The sequence below is a fragment of the Fusarium keratoplasticum genome, chromosome 3, assembly GCF_025433545.1.
Source record: "Fusarium keratoplasticum isolate Fu6.1 chromosome 3, whole genome shotgun sequence".
NCBI classification, from domain to species: domain Eukaryota; kingdom Fungi; phylum Ascomycota; class Sordariomycetes; order Hypocreales; family Nectriaceae; genus Fusarium; species Fusarium keratoplasticum.
Window position 1 is genome coordinate 4,772,691 of NC_070531.1, and position 23,797 is coordinate 4,796,487.

Consider the following 23,797-nt stretch of genomic DNA (forward strand, 5'->3'; position numbering starts at 1 on the left):
AGTCTTCTGTGGGCCCGGGATTTCTTGGCCTTGCCTTCAAATGGGGTGTCGAAACGGGTTAGCGGTACGCGCGGCTCGGATCCCCCCCTTGATCCTCCACGATGCTCAACCGTTTAGTACCCGTATTCGATCACACTTTGACTAGTCCCTTGGGCCAACTGAGGCGGAGTCAAGGGTCCAGACTGAAAAAGGGGTCCTCGCTAGAATTGAGATGGGGGATTCTCAGTAAAAGAATCGAGTTCTTCTATTCATCTATTTTGACTTCTTCAAGGCAGCCTTCCCGCTGCGTGTCCGATATGGCTGGGAGGCGTTGGGCGGCAGTGTCTTCAGCTCATAGTTCAGATTCCATTTTCTCCGGCTTCGTCCGCTTCGCTTGACGTAATGTCGTTTTCCCATTTGTGTTTCTCGGCCCTAGTCATTCTAATGAATCTGGAAGCACCGTAGAGTTGAGTTATGATCCAAAGTGAGAAAATTAGGGGCGTGACAGTTCGCCATATAAGTCTCCAGCGAGCCCAAGATCGATTGAGCAGATAAATTGTGACGGCTATCTCGACGATAGCCGCGACAACAACCCAAAGAAAACAGCCGTGGGCTATGAAAGTCAATAGACGATGATCTTGGCGCCTGACACGCCATATTATCATCGAAACAAAGACAGGCAACTCTGCCATAACATCAAAAGAACCTGTATCAAGCCGGCTGTCAGTCGGATTCTTCAATGCCGCCCAAGTTACGGAAATGAGATGGTGACATACCCCAAACCATGCACATGTAAAATTCCAATGTCGCATCGCGATGTTCGTGCATGTTGGCAAAGAGAGCCAAAGCCGTTTGTGTGATGATGAGCAGCCCAAGGTGGTGTGCAATGCTAATCGGGCTGGCGAACTTGGTACGAAAATAGAGCTCGACGAGATAATACGCACTGTAGATCTCGGCAAGTACTAGCAAAATATCTCCCACCGTGACCGTAATCCCTCGACCAAGTGGTAAGGAGAACCTGCCCCCCCCCCCCCCCCCCCCCCCCCCCCCAACGAGGGAGTAAATAACGCGATAAACTCCGACGGAGAAGAGCGCGATCATGTTTATTGTGCCGACGTGGAAGTAAAGGAGCGGCGGCGCCTTTCATTCTCGCTGTTTTCCAGGGCTTGGTAGACGCAGCCGTATAGCTTCTTCAGCACCCATCGTTCTAGGTGGTTCGAAATCAGCGCCATGAGAATGGTTCCAGATGCGAGCATCACAGATCCGTAGGGCAGTAGGTCTGAAAGAACATGGTTTTCAATAGTCGCGATTTTAGGTTCGACCTTAGTCGAGGTGTTATGCGAGGGGTGCGTCATGCTAAGGATCGTAAAGCCCACACCGTTTGTTATCGCGACATAGTTAAGCAATGAATAACTTGAGATGGTTTGTTGTAAAAACTGACTAGGAGGTTTAATATACTGACTGATGTTCGCGGTGATATGAAACCTCAGAAGACAGCGGAGTGAGGCCGAATTGAGGGAATATTGAAACAGGTGGCCACGTAATAACCGCCAGGAGGAAATGGGGAGTACCATCTCCTGAGCTATCCGAGCCCTCCAAGCCGTACCTCGCCCCATTGTTACAATTATGTGACGACGTCTGACCCTACCTGACGCGACCGCGCCAAAACCGCGACGCGGACGCGACTAACCGTTCCTTTTTAAACCACTATAACTTTTTAACGCGATGTCAGAAAAATCCCGTCTTGGAGATATTATATGCCCTAATCGTTAGAAAGGCTAGGAATTCCTTTTAGAAGCCAGAGCTACAATGGTGGCTACGATATATGAAGGGAGGTCCGCGAGGTATGTGGCGGATCAGTTGTATACTGACCATAAGGCCGTCACCCGCATCGTCAAACGGTTTAATGAATCTTCCATATTACATCCTAGGCCAAGAAGTGGCCGGCCGCAGAAGCTCTTGGTCTACTTTTGGTTCACTGCCGTCTGTGTGATAATGGTAATTGTGTGAGTTCGATGTATTCAAGATGAAGCTTGCGTAAAAAATACCTATAGTGGCTGATACTAGAGATAGGACACCTTTCTTCTTGCTGGCTTCCGTCATACTGCCGAAGACTCTCGATGCCTACGAGACCTCGCGCTTTGCGTTCGCCGACTGGTTCGAGGAGAATGGAAACTTAATATATAATGTTTCAGTATGGCTCGGGGAATTAGCACCTCTCGTCTTTCCCGTAATGTGTCATTCTCATAATGATTATTGGCGACTTCACCCTCTCTTTTCAGCGCTTGCTGTGGGTTGCGCGAGTATAGAAGCAGATGTATGGCTCAGCCGAGATGGAAAGGACCTCTGAGTTGGTCATGATCGATAATCCCTTTCCTCAAGCAGAACACTCCGCTCCCTTTATCTCAACCCCCTGTTACAAATTTTGGACTCGATGAATCCGTCAGCGTTACAGGAGGGCTCGAACTGCACAGCCCAAGCCCGTGGTGTCTTTGCGACCAGCCGAATACAATATTGATACTGTTCGTCGACGTGAAGGATGACCCGGTGAGCACTTGGCCTTTGGTTCTCGAGCAGCTAGGACCTCTACGTGACAGGAAATATTTGGCTCGACACGAGAAAACGCACACTGTGACCACAAACCAGTCTTTCTGGCCTGGACCTATAACTATTGTGGGAACGCGAAATATCCCCAAGCGGCGCGACATCAACATTGGCCCAGACCCAGAAAAATGGCAGCAGGACCACGATGTCTTTCTTGATGCGCCTCTGAATTTGCTCACCGAAACCGGATTCAGTCCTAGCGACGAGTTTTCCTATCACAATAAATCAGAAAACGAGTTCCCCACCGCCTCAGCGTCCTTCAAAACGGCCATTGGAAGTGTTCGGGTGGGTTTTAGCAAATAGCAGCTTAGAACTCTGCGAGACCAGATCCAAATCGCCAGACAACGAAACCTGAAGTTAAGATATTGGGGCTTGCCTTGTTGGCCCATATCATATAGAGACTACGTGTAGAGTATACTCACTCGAGAGGGTATCGATCTATTGAACGCGGACAACGTGGTTAGCGCAGCGATGAAGCATTGGGACTCAGATTACATGAGGGAAGCTGTCTGGATATGTATAATGACATCATATTTATTTGTTTGCTCCCTCGGTCTGATCTGGTGTATGAGATGATTTATAGACCGACAAGTATCTATTAGATAGGCGGAAACATACAGGTAACTCATTTGGTACGATCAGAATGAAGCCTCACGCATTTTTGAGTGCTGCTGAACCTGCACTGACCACCAAATATCCTCGTCAACTCCCTTGTACAGCCATGGCGGTCTCACTTACACCAGAGGTCATCGACGGAACAAAAGTAACTTCAGCAGCGCTGAGGAGCCGGTTGTGTATCATCACTTATTCTTGTGTATGTAGTTATCAATCGCGACCATAGAGTACTTTATCCACTAACCAGGCGTACGACCTCTACGGTGCTAGCCATGCGACACTTTAGCTACATCAAAATCATTTCTTGCTGTTGATTATTGCGACACGCTCGATAATATACCGCAGCATGAAGCCCGATGCCATAAAACACCGTAACCTCGAGCATCAAGCTCATCTTCTCGTACCCCATTAGAGATCTTCATTCTTTCTACGTCACCAGTCGTGCGGTACACGCAAGGCCATGATGTGTTGGTTCACTAGACTTGAAACCGTCGTTTCCACGCCCCTCTAATCGTTCATTTCAGCCATAGGTTATGCTGTTAGACTCGTTGGTCCTCGGCCGGACCTAACTAACCTACCTAATCTTAACAGCCCCGCTCTGTTACCACACGCTCCATGCGGGCAGGGGTTTGAGTCGGGGAGTCCCTGGCGCCTCCACCCTGGACAGGGCTTGTTGGGTGCAGGAGGGTAGAAAAGTGAGAGCCAAGCCCACTTCTGGTGCCTTGTTGGATCAGGACCCCACGAGCGATCGCCCCCCATCATGTCTTCCAACACAGACATCGCAGACACCAGTCTGTCTTCGTCTGAGACGTCGATGGCCACAGACACGGCCACGGCCACGCAGCTTCTCGCCCTCACCACGCCGTTCAGGCAACCACACTCATGCGATTCACATTGGGAACGCACAAGCATACTCTCGACCGAGAGCGACACATCTACGGTGCCGGTTCTTTTGTCGAAAGCTCTACCATCATGCTACCCATCTGGCTGGGAGGATGTCTTGCCTGAGAGTCGCTGGCACTTCAACCCGGCCGTATGCCCCAGCGGCTGGACCTACTACAACATAGGTGAAGATCGAGCCGTGGGGGTTTCCACAGCCTTCTGCTGCAACAGGTCCGTCGCGACTCATCCGTGACACGTTCTTTGTTGGGGAAAGCGAATATGCTAACCTCGATATCTACCTTAGTGGCTATACTCGCCTAAACGATGACGACTGGGAGCTCGTTGCCTTTGCGGACATCAGCACGCACCATTGTGGACGCTGGGTGGAGAACACCGATGAACAATTCACCACGAGCGATGCGAAGGCAGCGTCCAGCGTGAGCACGATCCGAACTCTCATGTTACACGAGGCCTGGAGCATATCCTGGGACGCATCCGATACATCGACGCTAACACCGAAGCTACCTTCCTTGACCAACAACATGGAGGTTCCAACGTGGACGCCTGGTGAGGATATTCCCAAGGGTAGATATGATGAAAGCCCGGTTGATGACGGACCACTGTCGGATAGTACAGGCCGGTTTCTAGTTATTGGCCTGCCTATTATTGGTGTGTTTTTTGTATTGTTAGGTGCTTGGATTTGTGTGGTGCATTATAAAAGGCAGAAGAGAGCTGCTAGAAATTAACTAGTTGTTAAGTATACTACCAGATATAACTTATGCCTGGCTTGCTTAGACAATGCCTAGCACTGTTTACTAATATAAACCTGGTATGACTGGTTTATGCCTTAGAAAACACATAATCGTCACACTTGCCAGCTGTTATTAAAGGCCGTTGCAAGCTTGATGTGAACGTCGGGCATTATAATCAGATTTGCTGGTCTTTGACAACAGGCTGCTATTGACAACCTCCCCAGAATTATACTACTATTTCTTTATATAATTTCTATAAGTTAAAATCCATCAGCCGCCCAGTTAGCATGCTCGTTAACCCTAACAACCTTGCTATATCCATTGACTCCATTCGATGCTTTCTCCCCAGTCACCTTATCACTAACAGGACCATAACCACCTCCCGAAGGACTCTCAATCACCAACTGATCGCCAGCCTTCATCCTTACCATGTTCCTCTGTCCAAGGTTCACCGCCCTAAACGATCCATCCTCGAGCTTGCGGTTCCAGATATTCGATCCGAACGCGCCCGGGTTACCGCCGCGGAGACCATAAGGCCTCGTTGTCCTCCGCTCAGTGATGACACTGAAGCTAAGCGGCGCCAGAGCCTCGTAAACTCTCCGGGTTCCATCTCCGCCGTTGAACGCGCCCTTGCCGCCGCTTCCCTTTCGGATGCTAAACTCCCTCATGAGGACCGGGTACCGCTTCTCGACGAGCTCTGCGTCAGTTATGCGCGTGTTGGTCATGTGAGTGTGCACGGCACTCGCGCCGTGCCAGGTCGGTCCAGCACCTGCACCGCCGCAGATAGTCTCGCCAAAGGCATACCGGAAGCCTTTGGTGCGGCCAGCCTCGTCGAGGGACTCGCCGCCGAAGAAGCCGACGCAATTCATGCATCCCTGAGAGGCAGCGGCGGCTTCGAACGCGTGAAGAATCGTGTCGCAGATGCGCTGCGAAGTATGCGTGTTGCCGGCGCATACAGCCGCAGCTCCCGAAGGATTTAAGAAGCAGCCCTCTGGAATGATGATATCGATAGGTGTTAGGCATCCCTGGTTCAGCGGGATATCAGCCCCAATCATAGTTCGAAGGCAGAAAATAACGCCAGAGTATGTGAGGGCCCTAGGCGCGTTCATATTTCCGTGGAGCTCGGGAGTGGTGCCGGTAAAATCAAAGGTGGCGCTTCCATCCTCTCGGATCTGAACTTGGAGGCAGATCCGGGAACTGTTGTCCATGTAACCGACGGCACTGAGCTTGCCTCCGGGGTACTGCGTGCGGACCTTCTTGAGGAATCCCCGGATGGCAATCTCGGCGTTGGACTGGATGGCGTCCATGTAGAACTGCACCGTCTTCTGGCCGTACTGGTCCATCAGCCTGTTGAGGAGTTTGGCGCCCTTGTTGTTGGCAGCGGCAAAGGACTGGAGGTCAGTGATGTTATCACTCAAACGTTGCGTGCTGTTGCATCCAGGTCTGGTTCCTGGCTCGGCAAAGATCTTGGCGATGCCCTCATGGTCGAACTGGCCGCCACGGATCATGGTGAATGTGTGGATTGCAACACCCTCCTGCCACAGCTCGGTGGAGTTGGGCGGCATGGACGTCCCCTCAGAGCCGCCGATGTCAGTGTGGTGGCCACGAGAGGCAAGGAAGAAGAGGATCTCTTTGCCAGCCTGGTCGAACACCGGAGTGACGACGGTCAAGTCGGGCAGATGTGTTCCTCCGCTCACTGCAAACTGTTAGCCACTGCTCTAAGATTCTGAACAAAGAGGGTTCATTCTCTTACCAGGATGGTTCGTTACAAAGACATCACCAGGCTGCATCTTGTCACCGACCTGCTCGATCTGACCCTTTACCGCATAGCTCATGCTACCCAGGAAGACAGGGACGTGGGGTGCGTTAGCAACCAAGTCCCCGGTAGGGCCAAAGATGGCACAAGCAAAATCTAGTCTCTCCTTGATATTGAGAGACACAGATGTCTTCTGCAGCGAGCGACCCATCTGCTCCGCAATGCTCATGAATCGATGACCAAACACGGAGAGCTGAACTGGGTCGACGGTCAGGGCATCGGCCTTTGAGGGGTTCTGGGCCTCCACATCGATGATGATGTGGCTCGAGAGAACTCGGGCTTTGCACTTGGGGGCTACCACAACAGTCGCCGTGTCATCGATTATCACAGCGGGTCCCGAGACCAGTTTGCCGGGGGACAAATCCTTGAGCAGCAGAACGCTGGCCTGGTGGAAGCCGCCGTGCTTGAAATACATGGGTCGCTGAGAAGTGTTAGATCGTGTCTCTACAGGGAGGAGCGATACCCTTACCGTCTCGGCCGCGAGCTTGTCTGCGTTGATGGGAGTGAAGCTCTCGCCTTTGAGCTCTTGCTCAAGGGCCTCGTTATCCTTGGTGCTCTCGGTACTGACACCAATAGCCCGGACTCGGATGTCATCGACGAGCACCTCTCTGTCAGCCGGGAGAACAAAGGAGAATTCCCTCAGATGCTCGGCAATAAACTCCCTTTTCCAGTCTCCATCAGCGGGCTCCAGGATCATCAGGGTGGTGTCGCTGCCACGGTAACGGAGGTTGAGATAGACGTCGTGCCTGATCGCTGCCTGGTCAACTCCTTGCTGAATGAGGGCGTCTGTGCCAAACTTTCGCAGATGCTCGTGGCGGGCGCTGATCTTGGGCAGGCTTTCGGCTGTGAGGACCTCGTTGCATGGCTCCTGGGCTTCTTGGACGACCTCGGCAAGGGCCATGCCTAGGCGATGTTAGATATCTCAGAAACATCTCCGTGGCATCTTGAATAATAAAAGAAAAGGAAACCCACCGTATGCCGACAGAAGACTAGAATACTTGTGCATCACAACCTTGGAAATACCGAGGTTTTCTGCGATCTCACAGGCATGCTGACCTCCCGCTCCACCAAACACAGCGAGATTATGCGAGTCGATCTCGAAGCCTCGTGCTTCCGTCAGAGATCGGATTGGTCTGCACATGGTCTCGTTGGCGACCTCGATGAAGCCAACGGCGACCTCTTCAGGTGTCACATCTCGACCAGTGTCCTTTCGAATGTCATTGGCCAGCTGCTCAAACTTCTGCCGCACGATATCCACGTCGAGGCCCTGGTTCTCATCGGGCCCAAAGATCTTGGGGAAGTACTCCGGCAGCAGGCGCCCCAGGAGTAGGTTGGCGTCGGTGATGGTGAGGGGGCCTCCCTTTCGGTACGCTGCTGGGCCGGGATGGGCACCAGCGCTCTCAGGCCCGACCCTAAAGAGGCCGTTCTCCCAGAAGAGGATGCTGCCGCCGCCGGCTGCGACTGTGTTTATGTCCAGCTGGGGACTTTGGATAGTGACTCCGGCAGTAGTAGTTTCGAAGACGTGATCAAAGGTGCCTCCGAAGCGGCTGACGTCGGTAGAGGTTCCTCCCATGTCGAAGCCAACGACAGGTGTTTCGCCGTCGTAGGATGTACGAGCAAAGCCGACAAGACCACCTACCATAATAAATGAGCCTCAATGGTCTGCGATGTCAGGGGCATGGGGCAACTTACCTGCAGGTCCGCTGAGGATGCCCTTCATACCACTAAATGACTTGTAGTTGACCAGACCACCGTCGCTCTGCATGAACTCGCAGCGCAGTCCTTCAAGATTACCATCTTCAAAGCCAGCTGCGAAACCGGCAATGTACTTGTTGGTCTCCGGTGTGAGGTAGGCATCCGCAGAGGCCGTGCCAGCACGAGACACCATCTTAACCATGTTGGCGCCAACAGCAGACGACAGGGAGACGTGCTCAAAGCCCATCTCCTTTGCCAAGGCCTCGATTCTCCGTTCATGGTCGGGGAAGAGGAAGGAATGGGCCAGACACACCGCAACGGTGGTGTAGCCTTGATCCCGGAGGTTTTTGAGCGATGCCTTTGTCGTGTCCTCGTTGAGGCTCTCCAGGACCCGTATCAGCTCGCCGCCAACGCCCTCGACAACCTCGCCCTGGATGACTTTGCGGACACCGTTGACGCGGTCAGCCTCCTCGTCGTAGTGCTCAAGAGTGACACGCTCGTCGATCTCGACTACGGTGTCGTACAGCACGGCAGCCTTGCGGATGTCGAGGGCAAAGATGTTGGGACGTTGCTGGGAGCCAATCTCCAGGACGTCTCTGTGGCCCTTTGTCACCAAGAAGGCGTGTCGACTTCCTTTACGCTCCAAAAGAGCATTTGTAGCAACCGTGGTGCCCATGCGGATTGCGCGGATGGGCTTCTTGGGAAGAGGCTCTGACTTGGGGATGTCTCGTCCAAGATAGTGGCAGAGCACTCTTCGAACGCCTGAGGGCGCGTTAGTGGGACCGGCAAGGCACAGCTGAACGCTGCTAACTGACCTTCTGTGGGAGCATCCTTGTAGTGATCCGGGTCTATAGAGAGAAGCTTGAAGACAAAGTCAGGCTTGCCCTCGACAGACGCCCAGACGTCGGTAAAGGTGCCGCCTCGGTCAATAGCGATCAGGATAGAGTCCTCAACTGACTCTGTGCTTGTGCTGGCATGAGGCATGATGAAGATTGGCTGGCTATCTGCCTAAACGAAGGAGATGGATGGAGAGGCCGGGATAAGGATGGGATGATGAAGATCGAGATGATAGTCCATTGACTGGGAACAAGCCAGGTTTTAAACACAGATAAAGAAACAGAATCTCATCGGAATATTCACAGATAGATATCCAGTCTGCATCATAGTTCGAAACGACCTTCTCTCTTTCAATAACTCCCACAGAGTCCATCCACCCTAGACCTCTGACTCGTGAGACGGGGTGCCGCCCCACTATTTCCCCGCGATGCCATCACTCCGAAGCTCCGGCTCATATCTAGGCCGGGGCCAAGGGCTGGATAGCGCCTTGTGAATGGCTCGAGCTGATAAGCAAAAGGCGGGTCAGGTCGTTTCGACCTTCTCCCTTCTATCTCTTGTGCCCCCCCGTTATCCGACACATGACCGAGCTGCCACTTAACGTCCTCATTCCATCACTCCACCTTTGAACCCCCCCCGATCTGCGCAATCTCGGCCGCAAAACATCATCACTCGAGCCCTCTCCCACCCTAGCTGTTTCTCGCTCGCCTCTTGTGATGCCCCGCCGGAGACAGAACGAGCCCACGGAGAAGCGTGGGAGGAATGCCTGCTGGAAGTGCAAGGGTAGGCAATCATCCCCCCCAGTCCCCCCAGTCGACCTAGGCTGACCCAGCGTGTCCTAGAGCGCCGCATCAAGTGCACCCTAGAGAGACCCGTCTGCAGCAACTGTGCTCGGTGGAAGCACGCGTGCCAGTACGGAGTAAAGCTGCTGTGGAGAGAAGAGGCCCTTGCCAGGGGCATCTGCTTTGGACGACAAGGTACCTCCCTTTCCCTCCCCCAGACGTGGAACCCGCCCGGTGCTCACTGTGGTCCCGCAGGTGTCTATGGCCAGTCATCTAAGGTTCCGCTTTCTAGTCAACCTCTTGTTTCAAGGAGCTTTATCGGAGACGTCTACTTTCTGCACACAACCACGACTGACTTCGAGGAGCCTCGGTGTAGGTCTCGAGCGAGTGCCGATGTCGGTAGGGTCGAAGGGTCACAGCACCTGGACCCTCTGAGTGCAGACCAGGCCGAGGGCGAAGATGAAGTTGCAAGAGTAAGAGAAGACGATGTTGTCTACGCCGCATTCAACAGTAATCATCATCCTGGGTTTGGCAGCCAGCTATCTTTATTCCCATCTGCCGAGACCTCTGCCGACCTGCGCCTCTTCGACTTTTTCGTCAGCTACATGTGTCCCGGCCTCAGCAACTCGACGAAAGAGAACCCATACTGGGAGTTTGTAGTGCCCCTGTCCTTCACGTCGGAGCCTCTTTTCCACGCCCTCCTCAGCTGGGCCGCCACCGAGGCCGCCTTCACCAATCCTACCGCCAAAGATGCCTACAGCGTGGCCTCAGTCAAGAACAAAGGCCGGGCCCTGAAAGGCCTGAGGATGGAGATTGAGGCCGCACAGGGCGACTGGTCGACTGCATCGGGCCATTCAGCCTCGATCCTCACCACGATAATCATACTCTCATGCAACGACATTGCGATCCTGTGCTCGACTGTCTGGATGACGCATCTGAGAGCTGCCCGAGTCCTGTGCAGCATGGTCTGGCCACGCTATCCTAGTGTGTGCGAGCCAGACAAGTTCCGCCAGTTCTGCATCATGTGGTTCGTTTCCCACGACATCATGAGCCGCACGGCTTGGATTCAGGAGACCCTGTTCGACCCGGGCGAGTGGTTTGCCAGCGACGACGAAGCCGAGATCGATCCGATGATTGCCTGCTCTCGGGGTCTGATACAGCAAGTCTCGGCCATTGGGACCTTGATAATGGATATACGGCACTCTGGGAAGAGGAAGAAAAGACCGCGTGCAGCAGACGACGGCCAAGAAGATGTGACAGACCTCTCCATCAAGCCACGGCGCGATTCCATTGAAGATAGCCTCAAGGACCTGCATCAGCGGATCTCAACAGGGAGCGACTCCAGCGAATCCAACGACGTGCTGCTTCAAGTAGCCGAGGGCAAGAGACTATGCTCCCTCATCTACCTGTACGCGTGCATCGACAACGCCACGCCCACGTCACCCGCCATTCAAGCCCTGACGCGACGGGTGATGGATCTCCTGGCCGATCTTCCACCCAAACCGTCGCTAACCTTTATCCTCTTCGTCGTGGGCACCCTGGGGGTGTCTAACGAAGATGATCGGCGGCTTGTGCTGGACAAGTTTGACAGCCTGATCAAGGCGAGGTGGCTTGCGTTTGTTGTGAGGGCGAGGGATGTGGTTATGGATGTGTGGCTTGATAGAGATCTGGGCAAGGCTGGGAGCTGGGAGGATCTGGTCGAGACAAAGAGTAAACTACTAAGCCTGGCATAGGATGGAAAAAGAATTGAAGCCAACTTTAATCCTTGCCGTTATGTCAATCTACCAAATTTTCCTATAGATGTCCCTTTGTTACTTCAATGGACCGCATCACAGCTTCGACTTGAGCTTATGGCCTCCAAGTTGCTCCGTCCTGCACTCCCCTTCGCCAGCCCAAGCCGGCACATCGTTTACATCCTGCAAGTCTCCAAACCTCCAGCTGATGTCGTCGGCCTTTCCCTCAGGACTCCCCTTCCACCTCCACCTCCCCAGCTTCTGCTCCCCCTGCTCCAAGACCTCCCTCGCCCAGCGCCCAGCAATGGGCAGCATCTTGAACGCATGGCCACTATCACCAGAAAACACCATCAGCGACCTGTCCTCAGTATCTGGGACATAGTCGATGATAAAGTTGGAGTCTGTCGTGTCGCCGCACCAGCAGATGAACTTTCGTATCAGAGGCGATGAGGAGAACTGGGGTATCGTCGCAGCGATCAGCGCGGCTATATTGTCCTCGTCCTCCTTAGGGATCTGCCCACCAGGGACGTAGGTGGCCGTGCTTTCATCTCGACGGCTGGTGGCGGGGAGACTTGCACGGCCGTGGTCCGAGACTTCGAAGTTGGTGAGGCCTGCTCTGTGGGCGCAGAGTTTCAGCAGCCCCGTCTCGGCATCTGGCTCGAAGAAGAAGCCGAGGTCGCGACAGTTGACGACGGGGATGCCAGCTAAACCCCTCGCCTGCTCGGGCGTGAGCTGAATATGAGCGACAGCCCATGCCTTGGCGGTGATCTGGGGCGTGATGGAGGGTATGAGACGGCCGACGTGGGCGCCCAGGGACACGATTGTGTGGGCGGCGAGGTGCTCACGGCCAGACTTTGTCTTGACGCCTTTGCACCGCTTCCCGTGAAAGAGCAAGGACACTGCGTTTCCATCTTGCTCTCCGAGGACGAAGCGCACGCCGCGTTCCTTGCAGGTCGCGTAGATCTTGGCCATAGCCCTTCCAGCGCAAGCGTATCCCCCGTGCTTGTTGAAGTAGCCGTGCCATCCCTCCATGGGTCCTGTCAATTGGGGTACAATAGATCGCACATCGTGCCCCGACTTGATTTGTTTCAGCGTGCCGGAAGGGTATTCCATGCGGCCTTTCAGCGTCAGAAGAGCCTTGTTGACCGAGTTTTCTGACTTGCTCGGCCCGGTGGGTGAATTGACGACGACGAGCCCTCGCTCGGCGTAGAACGGGGCAAAGAATGGTGTTTTCCAGGCTGCGATAGCCTCTAGGGCAAGACTAGTGTAGAAGTCGTCTTCATACTCGGCGCGGATAGTCTTGTTGAGATCACACCCAGCCGAGTACGGCGAGGGTATATCGTTACCCCTGTCGAGGACAGTGATGTTGCGGTAGCCATTGAGGGAGAGGTCAAGGGCGGTAGATAGACCAAAGGTGCCGGCCCCGACAATCAGGATAGATGCGTCTTTGAGTTCGGCCATGATTGGGAAACAGATTTATCAACCCTGTTGGCTGGGGGGGTTAGGGGGAAGATAACGTGAGAGGGACGCTAGCAGATATATTGCAAGATATTGTCGCAATACCTGTGATGACTTGGCAGTTGAGCGATATCGGCTACCCTTTTAGATATGAGCTGATATTGAACTGACTTGCTGGCTGCAATCATTGTCCGCCTGATCAAATCTTTGACAGCCTCCATAATCTTGCTGCTGTTATCTTGGCGTGTGGAGTTTTTGAGAGATTGTTACCGCTACCTTGTCCCCACTACCAACCGAAATCAGCCAATAATGGCGATTACCAGCTTCCCCGCATCCAGGCTTGGCACGGCGCGATGGAGGGAAGGTCGAAACGACCTTGCATGTCGTTGGAGATCCTGGAATTGGCTTATCAGGGGAGGTCACGACTCGAGTCCCTGGGGAACCCTGATCGGATAGTCCAGCAGCTGGAAGCTATCTCGTCTTACCCCGGAATGTCATGACTTCCCCTCACTGTGCTCCTCTGGTTCCGCACATGGATCCTTGACCCGAGGCGTTATCATGGGTTGCCCTTAGGCGCGTGCTAGTTATTCCCGATAATAACGTTGCCTTTCTTAGCCTCACGCCAAAAGCATAAGAACCCTCCTGATACCCACCAAAACTTGCAACCTCCTGCAGCAAAACGTCCAGGTTCAATATCCATCTCTCCCATAGCCATCATCACTACCTCTCACCACACCTGCAACCATGGGCGCTCCAGAGTCGGACGACAAGAAACACGCCATCTCGGAGGCTCCGTCCATTCAACAGGCCGGGATGGTTGAGGCTCAGAAGCTCGACAATCGCAAGGCTGACAAGGCGGCCGTCTACCTTAACAGCACTGAGCACTATGAGCCTCTCACTCCTGCCGAGGAGAAGAAGGTCATGCGCAAGATTGACTGGATCCTGCTACCAATGGTATGGAAAGCTCTGACCTAGAGAAGAATGAATACTAACGGTTATGGCTCCTTAGCTCTTCCTCGTGGCCACTCTAGGAGCGTAAGAAGCGCCTTCGCTAGTGAAATAGGGTGCAATCATCTAACCCTGCTCTCCATAGTATTGACAAAGTTGCTCTCGGTACGGCTGCGCTCTACGGGCTCCGTGAGGACAACAACCTCATCGGTCAGCAATACAGCTGGCTCGGCTCTATTCTTCCTCTGGGTGTTGGTAACCCTCTCCTCCAGAGAGAGAAGAAACCTAGCTGACAAGATCTACGCAGGCACTTGCCGGCATGTTCCCCTCGACCTGGCTCATCCACCGCCTCCCGAGCGCCAAGTATCTCTCCGCCTGCTCCATGGGCTGGTCCGCGTGCGCACTGCTTATGGTAGCATGCCACAACTTTGCAGGGCTCGCCGCTCTCCGGTTCTTGATGGGTAAGTCATCAAGGGAGCGCCTTTTGGGAGGCTTTTGTCTGATGAGAATGGCAACAAAACAGGCGCCTTCGAAGCCATTATCGTCCCCGGCATCTCCCTGATGCTTGCTGGCTTCTACCTCAAGGAGGAGCAGCCCCCTAGAAACGCCCTTGTGTTTGCTGCTGCCAGTTCTGTCATCAACGGCTTCCTCTCCTGGGCTGTTGGTCACATTCCTGAGAGTGCACCGCTCGCCATCTGGCAATATCTGTTTATACTGACCGGTAAGTCATAGCTGGGCTACTCCCAAAAAGGTATAACACACTCATCAACCTTGGTTTAGGCTCCGTCTCCATGACTTGGTCAATCATCGCATTTATCTGGCTCCCCGGAACCCCGATGGACGCCTTCTTCCTCAACGATCGGGAGAAGCACCACGTCGTGAACCGTCTGGCTGCCAACAAGACTGGTATTTCCAACAACGTCTGGAAATGGCCCCAGGTCAAAGAGGCAGTCATCGACCCCAAGACCTGGCTCCTCTTCTTCTTCAACATCGCCATCAACATCCCCAACGGCGGCCTCGTCACCTTCGGCGGGCTGATCATCCAGGGCCTTGGCTACTCTGGCGTTGACGCATCGCTCCTCACCATGCCGACCGGTGTTATGTCCACCATCGCCTCCTTTACCTTCTCGCTCTTGTCCGCCAAATGGAAGAACCGTCGCTGCCTGGTCACAATTCTGGCCTGTCTCGTCCCTATCGTGGGCACCGCCGTCGTCTTCGCCCTCCCCCGAAGCAACCTTGCAGGGCAGATGGTTGGTTTGTACCTCCTGTACACCTACTTTGGTCCTTATGTCGTCGGCATCGGCCTGGCCCAGGCTAATACCGCCGGCCACACCAAGAAGTCGGTCGTATTCGCCATCCTCTACATCGGGTACGCCGTCGGCAACCTGATCGGCCCCCAGACGTTCCGCGCCAACCAGGCTCCGGAATATGTGGGCGGTACTATCTCCATGATCGTCTGCTACGGCGTCTGCATGGCCATCATGGCCGCATACTGGGCCATTGCCGCGTGGCAGAACAAGAAGAATGCTGAAAACCTGGCTGCTTCTGGTGACCGGGACGAGGATGTCATGGAGTCATTCTTGGATGAGACCGATTTCGAGCAGAAGACGTTCATTTACACTACCTAGTTAGAGAAGTAGAAAGGGGTGTCTGGGCCTGAGGATTGCTGTGCGGGCGTTGGTTGATCTAAACACAGCAACTATTGCCTTGCCCAGACAAGGGAGCGAAGGTTGTGATAAGTTGATAGTAATATGAAGGAGCATGCACATTGCCAGGAACAGTGGTCTTTGCACATGGGGGGCCTTTTTATACTTGCCCTAAAAGTCTTCCAGTGGCGTTGCTTCTCTTGATACTCCCTCCACACTGACATCGATCAGCTCCTCTTGCCATCCTAGATCTCAAAAGCATAACTATTTAAACAATACTTACGACTTGATATAGTGCAATGACGGGGTCTGAGGGTATCTCAAGCGAAGAGAGGGCTTGCAACGCTCCTCCACGGTATCAAAACATAAACCAAGTATGATTGGGTCTTGTAAGTAGATATTAAAATGCATGCCGCTGCTCTTTAGTCGTTCCATTCTCGTATTTATTTGAGTACCTCTTGATGGCGCATTATCTATCTTACTCACACTGCCAATACAGACGACCAGCCTGGAAACCAGAGTTCCCTTGATCCACATCCAAAGATGCTGGGGCGGGGCTCAGACTACACTCTTCTTAGTCAGGTCTAGATACTCTCAGGGGCCAGCATCCACCATGCATTAGCCAGAGCTAGTGGAAGCCCCAGCAGATAAAAATGATGCACCTCGCCTGGACCTTCTCCCTTCGAGATCCCAAGTGGGCCCACCGAACACCACCTCATACATAAACACGGAGAGCCCCTAACTGTACGGCAATATTTCTCCCATCCGTTCCAACTTGCTCTGTTGCAGACTTTCCCGCCATGACATACCTAGAGAACACGACGCAAGTGCACCAAGCGACCATTTCTCTACATCGACTAACAGCAAACAGGAAGAAATATGTCCTCAACACGGGGGACTCGATGCCCGCCCTGGGCCTTGGTACATGGCAGTCCAAGCCAGGCGAGGTAGAGCTCGCCGTGCAATGGGCCCTCGAGTGCGGCTACCGTCATATCGACACGGCATTTGCGTACGGCAATGAGAAGGAAGTAGGCGCAGGCATCAGGGCATCTGGGGTCCCTCGAGAGCAGATCTGGCTCACCACGAAGCTGGACAATGATTGCCACCACCGTGTTACTGAGGCAATCAACACGAGCCTTGAAAACTTGGGCACTGACTATGTTGATCTGTATCTGATGCACTGGCCGGTTGCTCTCGATCCCAACAACCATGGCCAGGTCCTCAAAGACTGGGATTTCGTGGATACCTGGCGCGACATGCAGAAGCTCGTCGGTACCGGCAAGGTTCGCAACATTGGTGTCAGCAACTTTGGTATAAGGAACCTGGACAAGCTACTGTCAGCGGAGAGCTGCAAGGTGATCTACATAGACGCTTATACTGAGAACAGACTCTAACGTTTGCAGATAACCCCGGCCGTAAATCAAGTCGAACTCCATCCTTTCAACCCTTCCTCCAGGCTCGTCAAGTACAACGAGTCCAAGGGGATTCACACAACAGCATACTCCCCGCTCGGCAGCACAAACTCGCCAATATATTCCAACGAGACCGTCATCTCAATCGCAAAGTCACACGGCCGCACTGCGCAGCAGATCTTGTTGATGTGGGGTTTGCAGAGGGGGACAAGTCTGCTGCCCAAGTCGGTCACCAAGGAGCGCATCGAGGCCAACTTCGGGGGGCTCAGAGGCTGGCAGCTTACGGATAGAGAGATGGCCAGCCTCTCGGGTATTCCTGATCGCTTCAAGGTTGCTGACGATTCGTGGCTGCCTATGCGAGTCTTCTTTGGAGATGACGAGGAGGTTGATGCTGCCAGGCCTGTGTCGATGCTGTAAAGGGCTTTTTATGTATGCCTTCATAGCTTATAGCTTTTTCTTTTTTTTAGAGATATTGTTAAGTTAAATAGAGATAAGTTAGAAGTTACGCAATAAGACAATATACATATAAGCACGGATGGTAGCAAGCCTCATAGTATGGCGGTAATAGAATTAAATTAAAGTAGATGTTACACAAATGCGTTCTAGTTTATAACACCCGAATGGGAATTAACCCTTGCTGCAGACAAAGTAGAATTCTACCTGGCCCTCTAAACTTCCGCCAACATAGTTATCACTCTTAGCCGTCGAGGAACTGTTGAAGGGCCTGGGCGTACTGCTTGGGAAACTGGAACAAGTGTCCGTGGCCAGAGTCAGGGTAGACGTGCAGAGTGGCGTTGAACAACTCCTGTTGCAGGATGAAGCTGTTGATGGTGGGCGCCATGATGTCGTTCTTGCCGTTGGTGACCAGAACAGGGACCTTAATATCCTTGAGCTTGCCGAAGTTTCTGGGATCGGCGGTGAAGTCAGAGATCGCCTTCAGCTGTGCCGTTACGCCGGGCTCCAAGACAGATCCACTGAGCTCCTCCCCCTTGACGCGGCGATCGATCCTTCGCTTGAACCAGTCCCGTCCAGCGGCAAGGCTGGTTTCGGTGGTTTCGAAAAATAGTTTCAACATGGCCTTTTCTGTGGGCTCACCCTCCTCAGACGCAATTGTGAAAACCTCGGGTGGCCCAGCGGTCACGTTAGGGCCGATTCCAGGCTGTGTGCCGGAGAAAACTGCCTTCTCCACGAGGTCGGGGTATGTCCAGGAGACGTATTGAGCCACGCCGCCTCCGAGAGAGAACCCGAACGCGACAACTTTGTCAAGGTCTAAAGCATTGACGAGGGCCACGGCGTTGTTACCCATCTGCTCCACGGAGCTTGGAACCTCGCCTTCGCTGTGGCCGACGCCGATATCATCGAAGAGGATCACCTCTCGGTACTGGGCGATGTAGTTGAACAGCAGAGGATCGGTAACATCCATGGCGGCCCGCAGATGGTTGAAGTATAGGACAGGGTTGCCACCACGCTTGCCGAATCGTCTATAGGCGAGCTTGGTACCGTTCAGACTGACGAATTCGGTCCGAGCATTCTGTGCCAACGACGCCGGCGGGTCAACGAGTGAAGTCAAGGAAGTCAAGTGCTTGTCATATTGCGCGCTGGGGTAACTTGTCAGCAAATTGAAATCGACGCTGCACAGGTGCAAGCCCTACTTCAGCTTTGCCATGGCGGAAGCCACAAGGGCTGAGAGAACAGCGGCGTGAAATCTCATGTTGGTTAGTCTTGTAAAGAGTAAGATGTACAATGTTAAAGTCGATTGTTGTTGAGAGTGATGAAGCATATCATACCAGGCGTCCAAGGCGTGTTTAAATAGACGTGTTCGGCCGAACCAGCCGTTGCCTGACAGGATTCGGATACTATACAGCACCACCGGTATGATTTCATGAATAGTTACGGGGCAATCGGCCCCACGATGCCCACCGCCGTTGTCTTCTACAGAGTCAAACACCTGTCCTGTAGCAATGCTATGATTGGAGGGTTATTTCTTAACATGGCAGCTGGCTCGGGGAGCGCCAAAAGCCGTTCTCGAGTCGGTACATCCGGAGCCGGAGTCGGGTTCTTCTAGAATGCCCGACTAGCTAACTATTCTAAGGAAAGCCGTTTAGAGTTTTAGACAAGCATACTCAGTATGGGCATCGTGCACGTTCTGACAGGGGTCAGATGGCCACACATCGGCTCCGAACGTATGAGATTGACAGACTGATTAGTGATCCTGTTAACTTCTCGCCGACATTAAGTCATGTCGGTCCGCACGCACTTCTACTATTAATTATATTATTACAGCAGTGGGTGTTTGCTAATTGCCGCGTTGCGGAGTTGCGGAGCCCTTTCATCGATCATTAATACAAAATCCATCATCCAAGATGATTAATCGAATCGACCCTCGTCTGAGACATAGCCTCGTGTGTGAATCCGAACTGCTGCTGGCATTGGTTGACTTTGAAGTGGAGGCTTCACTCGAAAGGAGAAAGTCTGTCCAGACTGAGGCCCCATCGCCATCTTGGGAGGGGGTAAAGCCGGGGCCGGGTCGGGAGCTCTTTGGCCTTCAGGATTGGTCGTTTTTGTAATGGGCTTCCCTTCAGCATCCACAGTTGCGACAGTGATGGGAGCCTGCATCGGATTACTTGAGGCCTCGAGCATCTTGTTGTAGAAGTCGATGTCCATGGTCAGCGACGTGATCCTCTCGTTCATGACTTCGAGGGCGTTTGTAGGATCCGAGCCGCGAGCCTGCGAGGCCGCCATCTGGGCATCGAGAAGGGCATCGTTGGCAGTCGCAACGTTGGCCTGGTTCTGCAGACACTTTGCTTGCATGTCTTTGAGAGAGCTCCACTGCTCGGGGCTCAATTTCGGCTCAGAGATCTTCTCAAGAGCTGCGTTCAACTCCGTCATATTGGTGTCGGTGAGTCCCTTGATGGCAGCAGTCTTGTTTTGGGCATTCTTGGATACTACATCAAAGTACATCTGAATGTAGCTGATGGCGTTGTCTCCGTAACCTTTGGCCATGTTCACTTGGGCAGTTCGAAGGGCGTTGCTTGCATCTGTTGCGGCCTTCTCCAACGCTTTGATGTCCTGGCGCCCGTTAACAAGCGCGTCGCGGCGCATGATGAGAATCGTCCGCTCCTTGGTAGCGTTCTGAAGCTGCGTGCGTGTGTAGTCGACATTGGAGAGCAGGTTTTCGGGACGGAGGTTGGTGCTGAGGTACTTGGCCCAGTTGTTTGGTGTGGACGAGACGGGGTAGATGTCCTCGGTGCCATCGATGCTGCGAGTAACCGAAGCCCTGAGACTCTCCTTGGCTCTATGCAAGCTTTCGCTGGCGGTCTCAATATCGAGGTACGAGATGTACTTCCTCACACGATGATCTGAGATGAGATATGTTAGTACCTGGTGCAGCCACATGTCTCTAGTTGGCGAACTTACGCTGTCCCCGGACAAGTAGCACAGACCAAAGTCCCTCCAGCTTGGCATCAATGACGGGTGCATACGTGATAAGGAGTCCTGGAATGGGTGTTAACTCCAAGTTATCGCACAAACCTTCAATTGATGAGGCTAGGACTTACTGTCATATGCATTCCATCTGTTCTGGGTAGCATTGTCATCCGGCCTGGAGTCGTTCTTGAACTTCGTCTCAACGTTGGCGAGTGCAAGTGAGGGATGAAGAAATTGACCTTCTAGCAGTTGCTCGGTTTTATCACAAGTGTATTTCCAGGGCATGCCACGTCGTCGAGAGATCATTGGTAGTACTGAAGATATCGACCTCCACCCGCCCTGTGATCCTCAGATTCTGTCTCCGCCTCTGTACCACAGTAGCGAAAGTAAGGAGCTCCAAAGGGTCTGTCTTGTCATTCACGTCTTCCAGAGAGGCCATCAGTCACAGGAGACTGGGTCAGCACCGCAAAACGACATAACCTAGAGCCCTACCCTTGTTGGGACTACTGATATGCTACTGCCCTGACCCTATATCCCATTGCCACTCCTGATCCAGCATATCTACCATATGGTCCAACTCGAGCCCTTCCGCCCAAGCATAAAAGTCATCCTCCATAAATTCTGGTAACTTGCCTGTCTCTGTAGCAGAAGCGTCTTCATTCTGGCCTGAAAGCTGACAGCTCGCCTCATATATCCGCCTGACCACATCCCGCGAACAACGCGCTGTGAGCGACCAATCTTCCATTGCCTCGAGGACTTCCAAAGTTTTTTCGATCTGGGCCTGCCAATCAGCGACAGATGGACTCTGCGGCTGCCACAAGATACTGAGTAGAGGTATCATTGCTGCCTGATAAAGCAACCAGACCGCATTCCATCCTGACATCTGATGCTTCGTCCAGCCACTCGCCACATCATCAATAGTCTGTCTCGCAAGTTCCTGGCAAGTTGATATCGCAGCAAGATCATCTTCACTTATTGGCGCATCTTTGTCGCTGCTGGCTACAGCGAGGAGGATTGGGCGGCAAAGGAGCATCCGAAGGTTCAAGTATCTCCACTTGATGACGCACCGAGCAAGATGTAGGGGCTCAGCGCAACTCTCCCGGTTACGAAGAATAGAGGGAAGCTTGTCATACCAGCCGACTAATAAGCCGTCCAGGTGTTGCAGGCTTTCCGCGGTCTGCTGAGAGGTGGCTGCCAGCATATCATGAATCTGAGTTGCAATCTTGCAAAACTGAATGTTTTCTAGTAGAGGCATGATTCCTGCGTGCTGAGCAGAGTCTCGCTCCTCCTAGTAAAAACATGGGTTAGAAGCTGGGGACTTGCATTTGGACTTAGAACCTCACCTGATCGATGCTTATCTGAGGGGGCTGGATGTCGATCGAGGGATCACAACGCCCGAAAGATGGACGGCCCATTGTTGTGGTGGTCCAGGTATCAAGACAGAACAAGGACCACCAGGTGCGTCGCCGCATCTCAACAAGCGCAGTATTTATGTTGTCGCTAGCCATCGGCTCTCTATGGAGGCCAAGTGCGCTCGCCATCCTGATCGTGGCGCCCAGTATAGCATTCGCCATGTTTGGACGATTCACGTAATGGAGATAATAGCCTCCGAGCAGAGCCAACGCTTGAATCGTCTCAATGTGGCTACTCCCAAATGCGCCCATGCTAAGGTGCTTCATAGCTTTCTCATAGAACTTAAAGTGGTCTAGGTCACTTGACTTTGTCGCCATGATAGCACCCATGGCGAAAACCATGTTGAGGAGTGAAAGCCAAGGTACATCGCATCTCTGGCCGCCGAGGTAGTCGGCTCGGAAGGCAACTTCGTCGAGCATAGGCGTAAAGACGTGGAGACCTTTGAAATAGTTATCAATGAGTAGCTGGCCTTTCCACGTCCAGGGGATTGGGGCCGTCTCCTCAAGATGACCTGTCTGAGGGAGAGGGAGCTCCAAGGTCCTCTTGGAACCACTCCGTTGGAGAGATGCAAGTGAAGTTCTTAATTGCGGTTGTATCTTAACCATAACCGCGAAAGCTGCTTTGATAGACGATATTCCGAGATATGACGCCTGTCTGTCCAGTGTGAGGGACAGGCCGTTGACATCGTCAGCTTCCGCTGGTAAGGGGTCTCGTTCTCGTCGTTCTTCGTCCCACTCCGCATCTCCCGCTGGGATTTGTTGGACGTCGAGCAGCTGAATTTTCGACATGCTGAGCGCTGGCGATGGGAGGGTTTCTATAGGCTCTGTTGATTGCGATGATGGCTGGTCCAAGAGTTGGCAGAGCTCCTGACGCGAGAGCGGAAGGAGTGATGACACGTCGTGTCCTGGGAAGAGACGACTCAGGATAGAGCGGCAGTCTTGTAAATTCTGGGAAAGCTCCTCGAGAACTCTTGCAGGGGAGTTACTAATGGGTTGCCATTCCGAGGGCTACGTTCGAATAACTAACCTCTTTGAGGGGACGATCCGCTGTCGATGGTGGTCATAGACGCAGCGAGATTGAGAGCGCCTTGACTGGCATCGATCACACGGTTGTTTTCCATCGCAGCGTATTTTGCGCCGCTTACATTCGACGCAGGCATGGAGTCCTTTGGCAGGCTTGTGACCGGCGCTGCGTTGGAGTGGTGAATCCTCATTCTGAGAGCTCTGGACTGTGTCGATCAGCATGGGCCTAGCGTGCGGTTTTGTTGTTAGACATACAAGAATAAAACATTCTGTTGGAGGCTGTCCGTGTTTAGCTTGATGAGACTTTGGCGCTGGGACAATCCAGGGTTGTTCATCGGCCTCAAAGTGTGCGATGAGTGGAGTTGAGGCAGATGAAATATGGGGATAACGAAGGCAAGAAAGAATGGCGAGGTTAAGAATGCCCCAGGTCGGTAGTAAAAGAGGAGACGGCGAATAAGAATGACCGGAGTGGGCCAAGGGCAAGACCTGGGGTACATATGCATCCATGCCTGTCCGAGGAAAGCCGGGAAAAAGGAGTCAAGATCGGCATTCGGGGGGGCGGGGGGAAGGCCGTGGAGTGGCCAGACCACAAGAACCGCCACGCGAGACGAGCCTTTGACCTAACAGAAGATCGTAGTCACCTGACTGGGATGCATGGAGGCGGAAAGGGCTGCACGAGGAGCAAATAACAACAGCACTTCTCGAGAACCAACATGGACGTGTCTGAAACCTGGCCGCGCGTATCCACCCCGCATCCTGTCAATCAGCTGATCTCCCGCA

At 53.2% G+C, this 23,797-nt stretch overlaps 8 protein-coding genes across 8 annotated transcripts; 4 read left to right on the top strand and 4 right to left on the bottom strand.

Moving 5' to 3' along the window:
- Window positions 1-3,958: 3,958 nt before the first annotated feature.
- On the top strand, window positions 3,959-4,942 carry NCS57_00477500 (uncharacterized protein; the record flags this gene model as incomplete). The annotated part of the gene is made up of 3 exons (XM_053054727.1): window positions 3,959-4,311; window positions 4,385-4,749; window positions 4,932-4,942. 3 exons carry the CDS (start codon window positions 3,959-3,961, stop codon window positions 4,940-4,942), a joined length of 729 nt encoding a protein of 242 aa, XP_052916887.1.
- A 150-nt stretch (window positions 4,943-5,092) lies between these two features.
- On the bottom strand, window positions 5,093-9,327 carry NCS57_00477600 (uncharacterized protein; the record flags this gene model as incomplete). Its single annotated transcript, XM_053054728.1, has 6 exons — window positions 5,093-6,528; window positions 6,586-7,069; window positions 7,118-7,551; window positions 7,621-8,283; window positions 8,341-9,105; window positions 9,159-9,327. The coding sequence occupies 6 exons, from the start codon at window positions 9,325-9,327 to the stop codon at window positions 5,093-5,095; spliced, it is 3,951 nt and encodes a 1,316-aa protein (XP_052916888.1).
- A 509-nt stretch (window positions 9,328-9,836) lies between these two features.
- On the top strand, window positions 9,837-11,692 carry NCS57_00477700 (Zn(2)-C6 fungal-type domain-containing protein; the record flags this gene model as incomplete). The annotated part of the gene is made up of 2 exons (XM_053054729.1): window positions 9,837-9,960; window positions 10,020-11,692. Exons 1-2 carry the CDS (start codon window positions 9,894-9,896, stop codon window positions 11,690-11,692), a joined length of 1,740 nt encoding a protein of 579 aa, XP_052916889.1. The 5' UTR covers window positions 9,837-9,893.
- Window positions 11,693-11,788: 96 nt separating this feature from the next.
- Window positions 11,789-13,153, bottom strand: NCS57_00477800 (DAO domain-containing protein; the record flags this gene model as incomplete). The annotated part of the gene is made up of 1 exon (XM_053054730.1): window positions 11,789-13,153. The coding sequence occupies one exon, from the start codon at window positions 13,151-13,153 to the stop codon at window positions 11,789-11,791; it is 1,365 nt and encodes a 454-aa protein (XP_052916890.1).
- A 741-nt stretch (window positions 13,154-13,894) lies between these two features.
- On the top strand, window positions 13,895-15,726 carry NCS57_00477900 (uncharacterized protein; the record flags this gene model as incomplete). Its single annotated transcript, XM_053054731.1, has 6 exons — window positions 13,895-14,104; window positions 14,160-14,185; window positions 14,244-14,349; window positions 14,406-14,559; window positions 14,622-14,819; window positions 14,879-15,726. 6 exons carry the CDS (start codon window positions 13,895-13,897, stop codon window positions 15,724-15,726), a joined length of 1,542 nt encoding a protein of 513 aa, XP_052916891.1.
- Window positions 15,727-16,544: 818 nt separating this feature from the next.
- NCS57_00478000 (Aldo-ket-red domain-containing protein) lies at window positions 16,545-17,573 on the top strand (the record flags this gene model as incomplete). Its single annotated transcript, XM_053054732.1, has 2 exons — window positions 16,545-17,099; window positions 17,148-17,573. 2 exons carry the CDS (start codon window positions 16,545-16,547, stop codon window positions 17,571-17,573), a joined length of 981 nt encoding a protein of 326 aa, XP_052916892.1.
- A 280-nt stretch (window positions 17,574-17,853) lies between these two features.
- On the bottom strand, window positions 17,854-18,867 carry NCS57_00478100 (AB hydrolase-1 domain-containing protein; the record flags this gene model as incomplete). Its single annotated transcript, XM_053054733.1, has 2 exons — window positions 17,854-18,754; window positions 18,809-18,867. The coding sequence occupies 2 exons, from the start codon at window positions 18,865-18,867 to the stop codon at window positions 17,854-17,856; spliced, it is 960 nt and encodes a 319-aa protein (XP_052916893.1).
- A 2,229-nt stretch (window positions 18,868-21,096) lies between these two features.
- Window positions 21,097-23,285, bottom strand: NCS57_00478200 (Zn(2)-C6 fungal-type domain-containing protein; the record flags this gene model as incomplete). Its single annotated transcript, XM_053054734.1, has 5 exons — window positions 21,097-21,870; window positions 21,926-22,818; window positions 23,022-23,081; window positions 23,140-23,223; window positions 23,273-23,285. 5 exons carry the CDS (start codon window positions 23,283-23,285, stop codon window positions 21,097-21,099), a joined length of 1,824 nt encoding a protein of 607 aa, XP_052916894.1.
- Window positions 23,286-23,797: the final 512 nt, after the last annotated feature.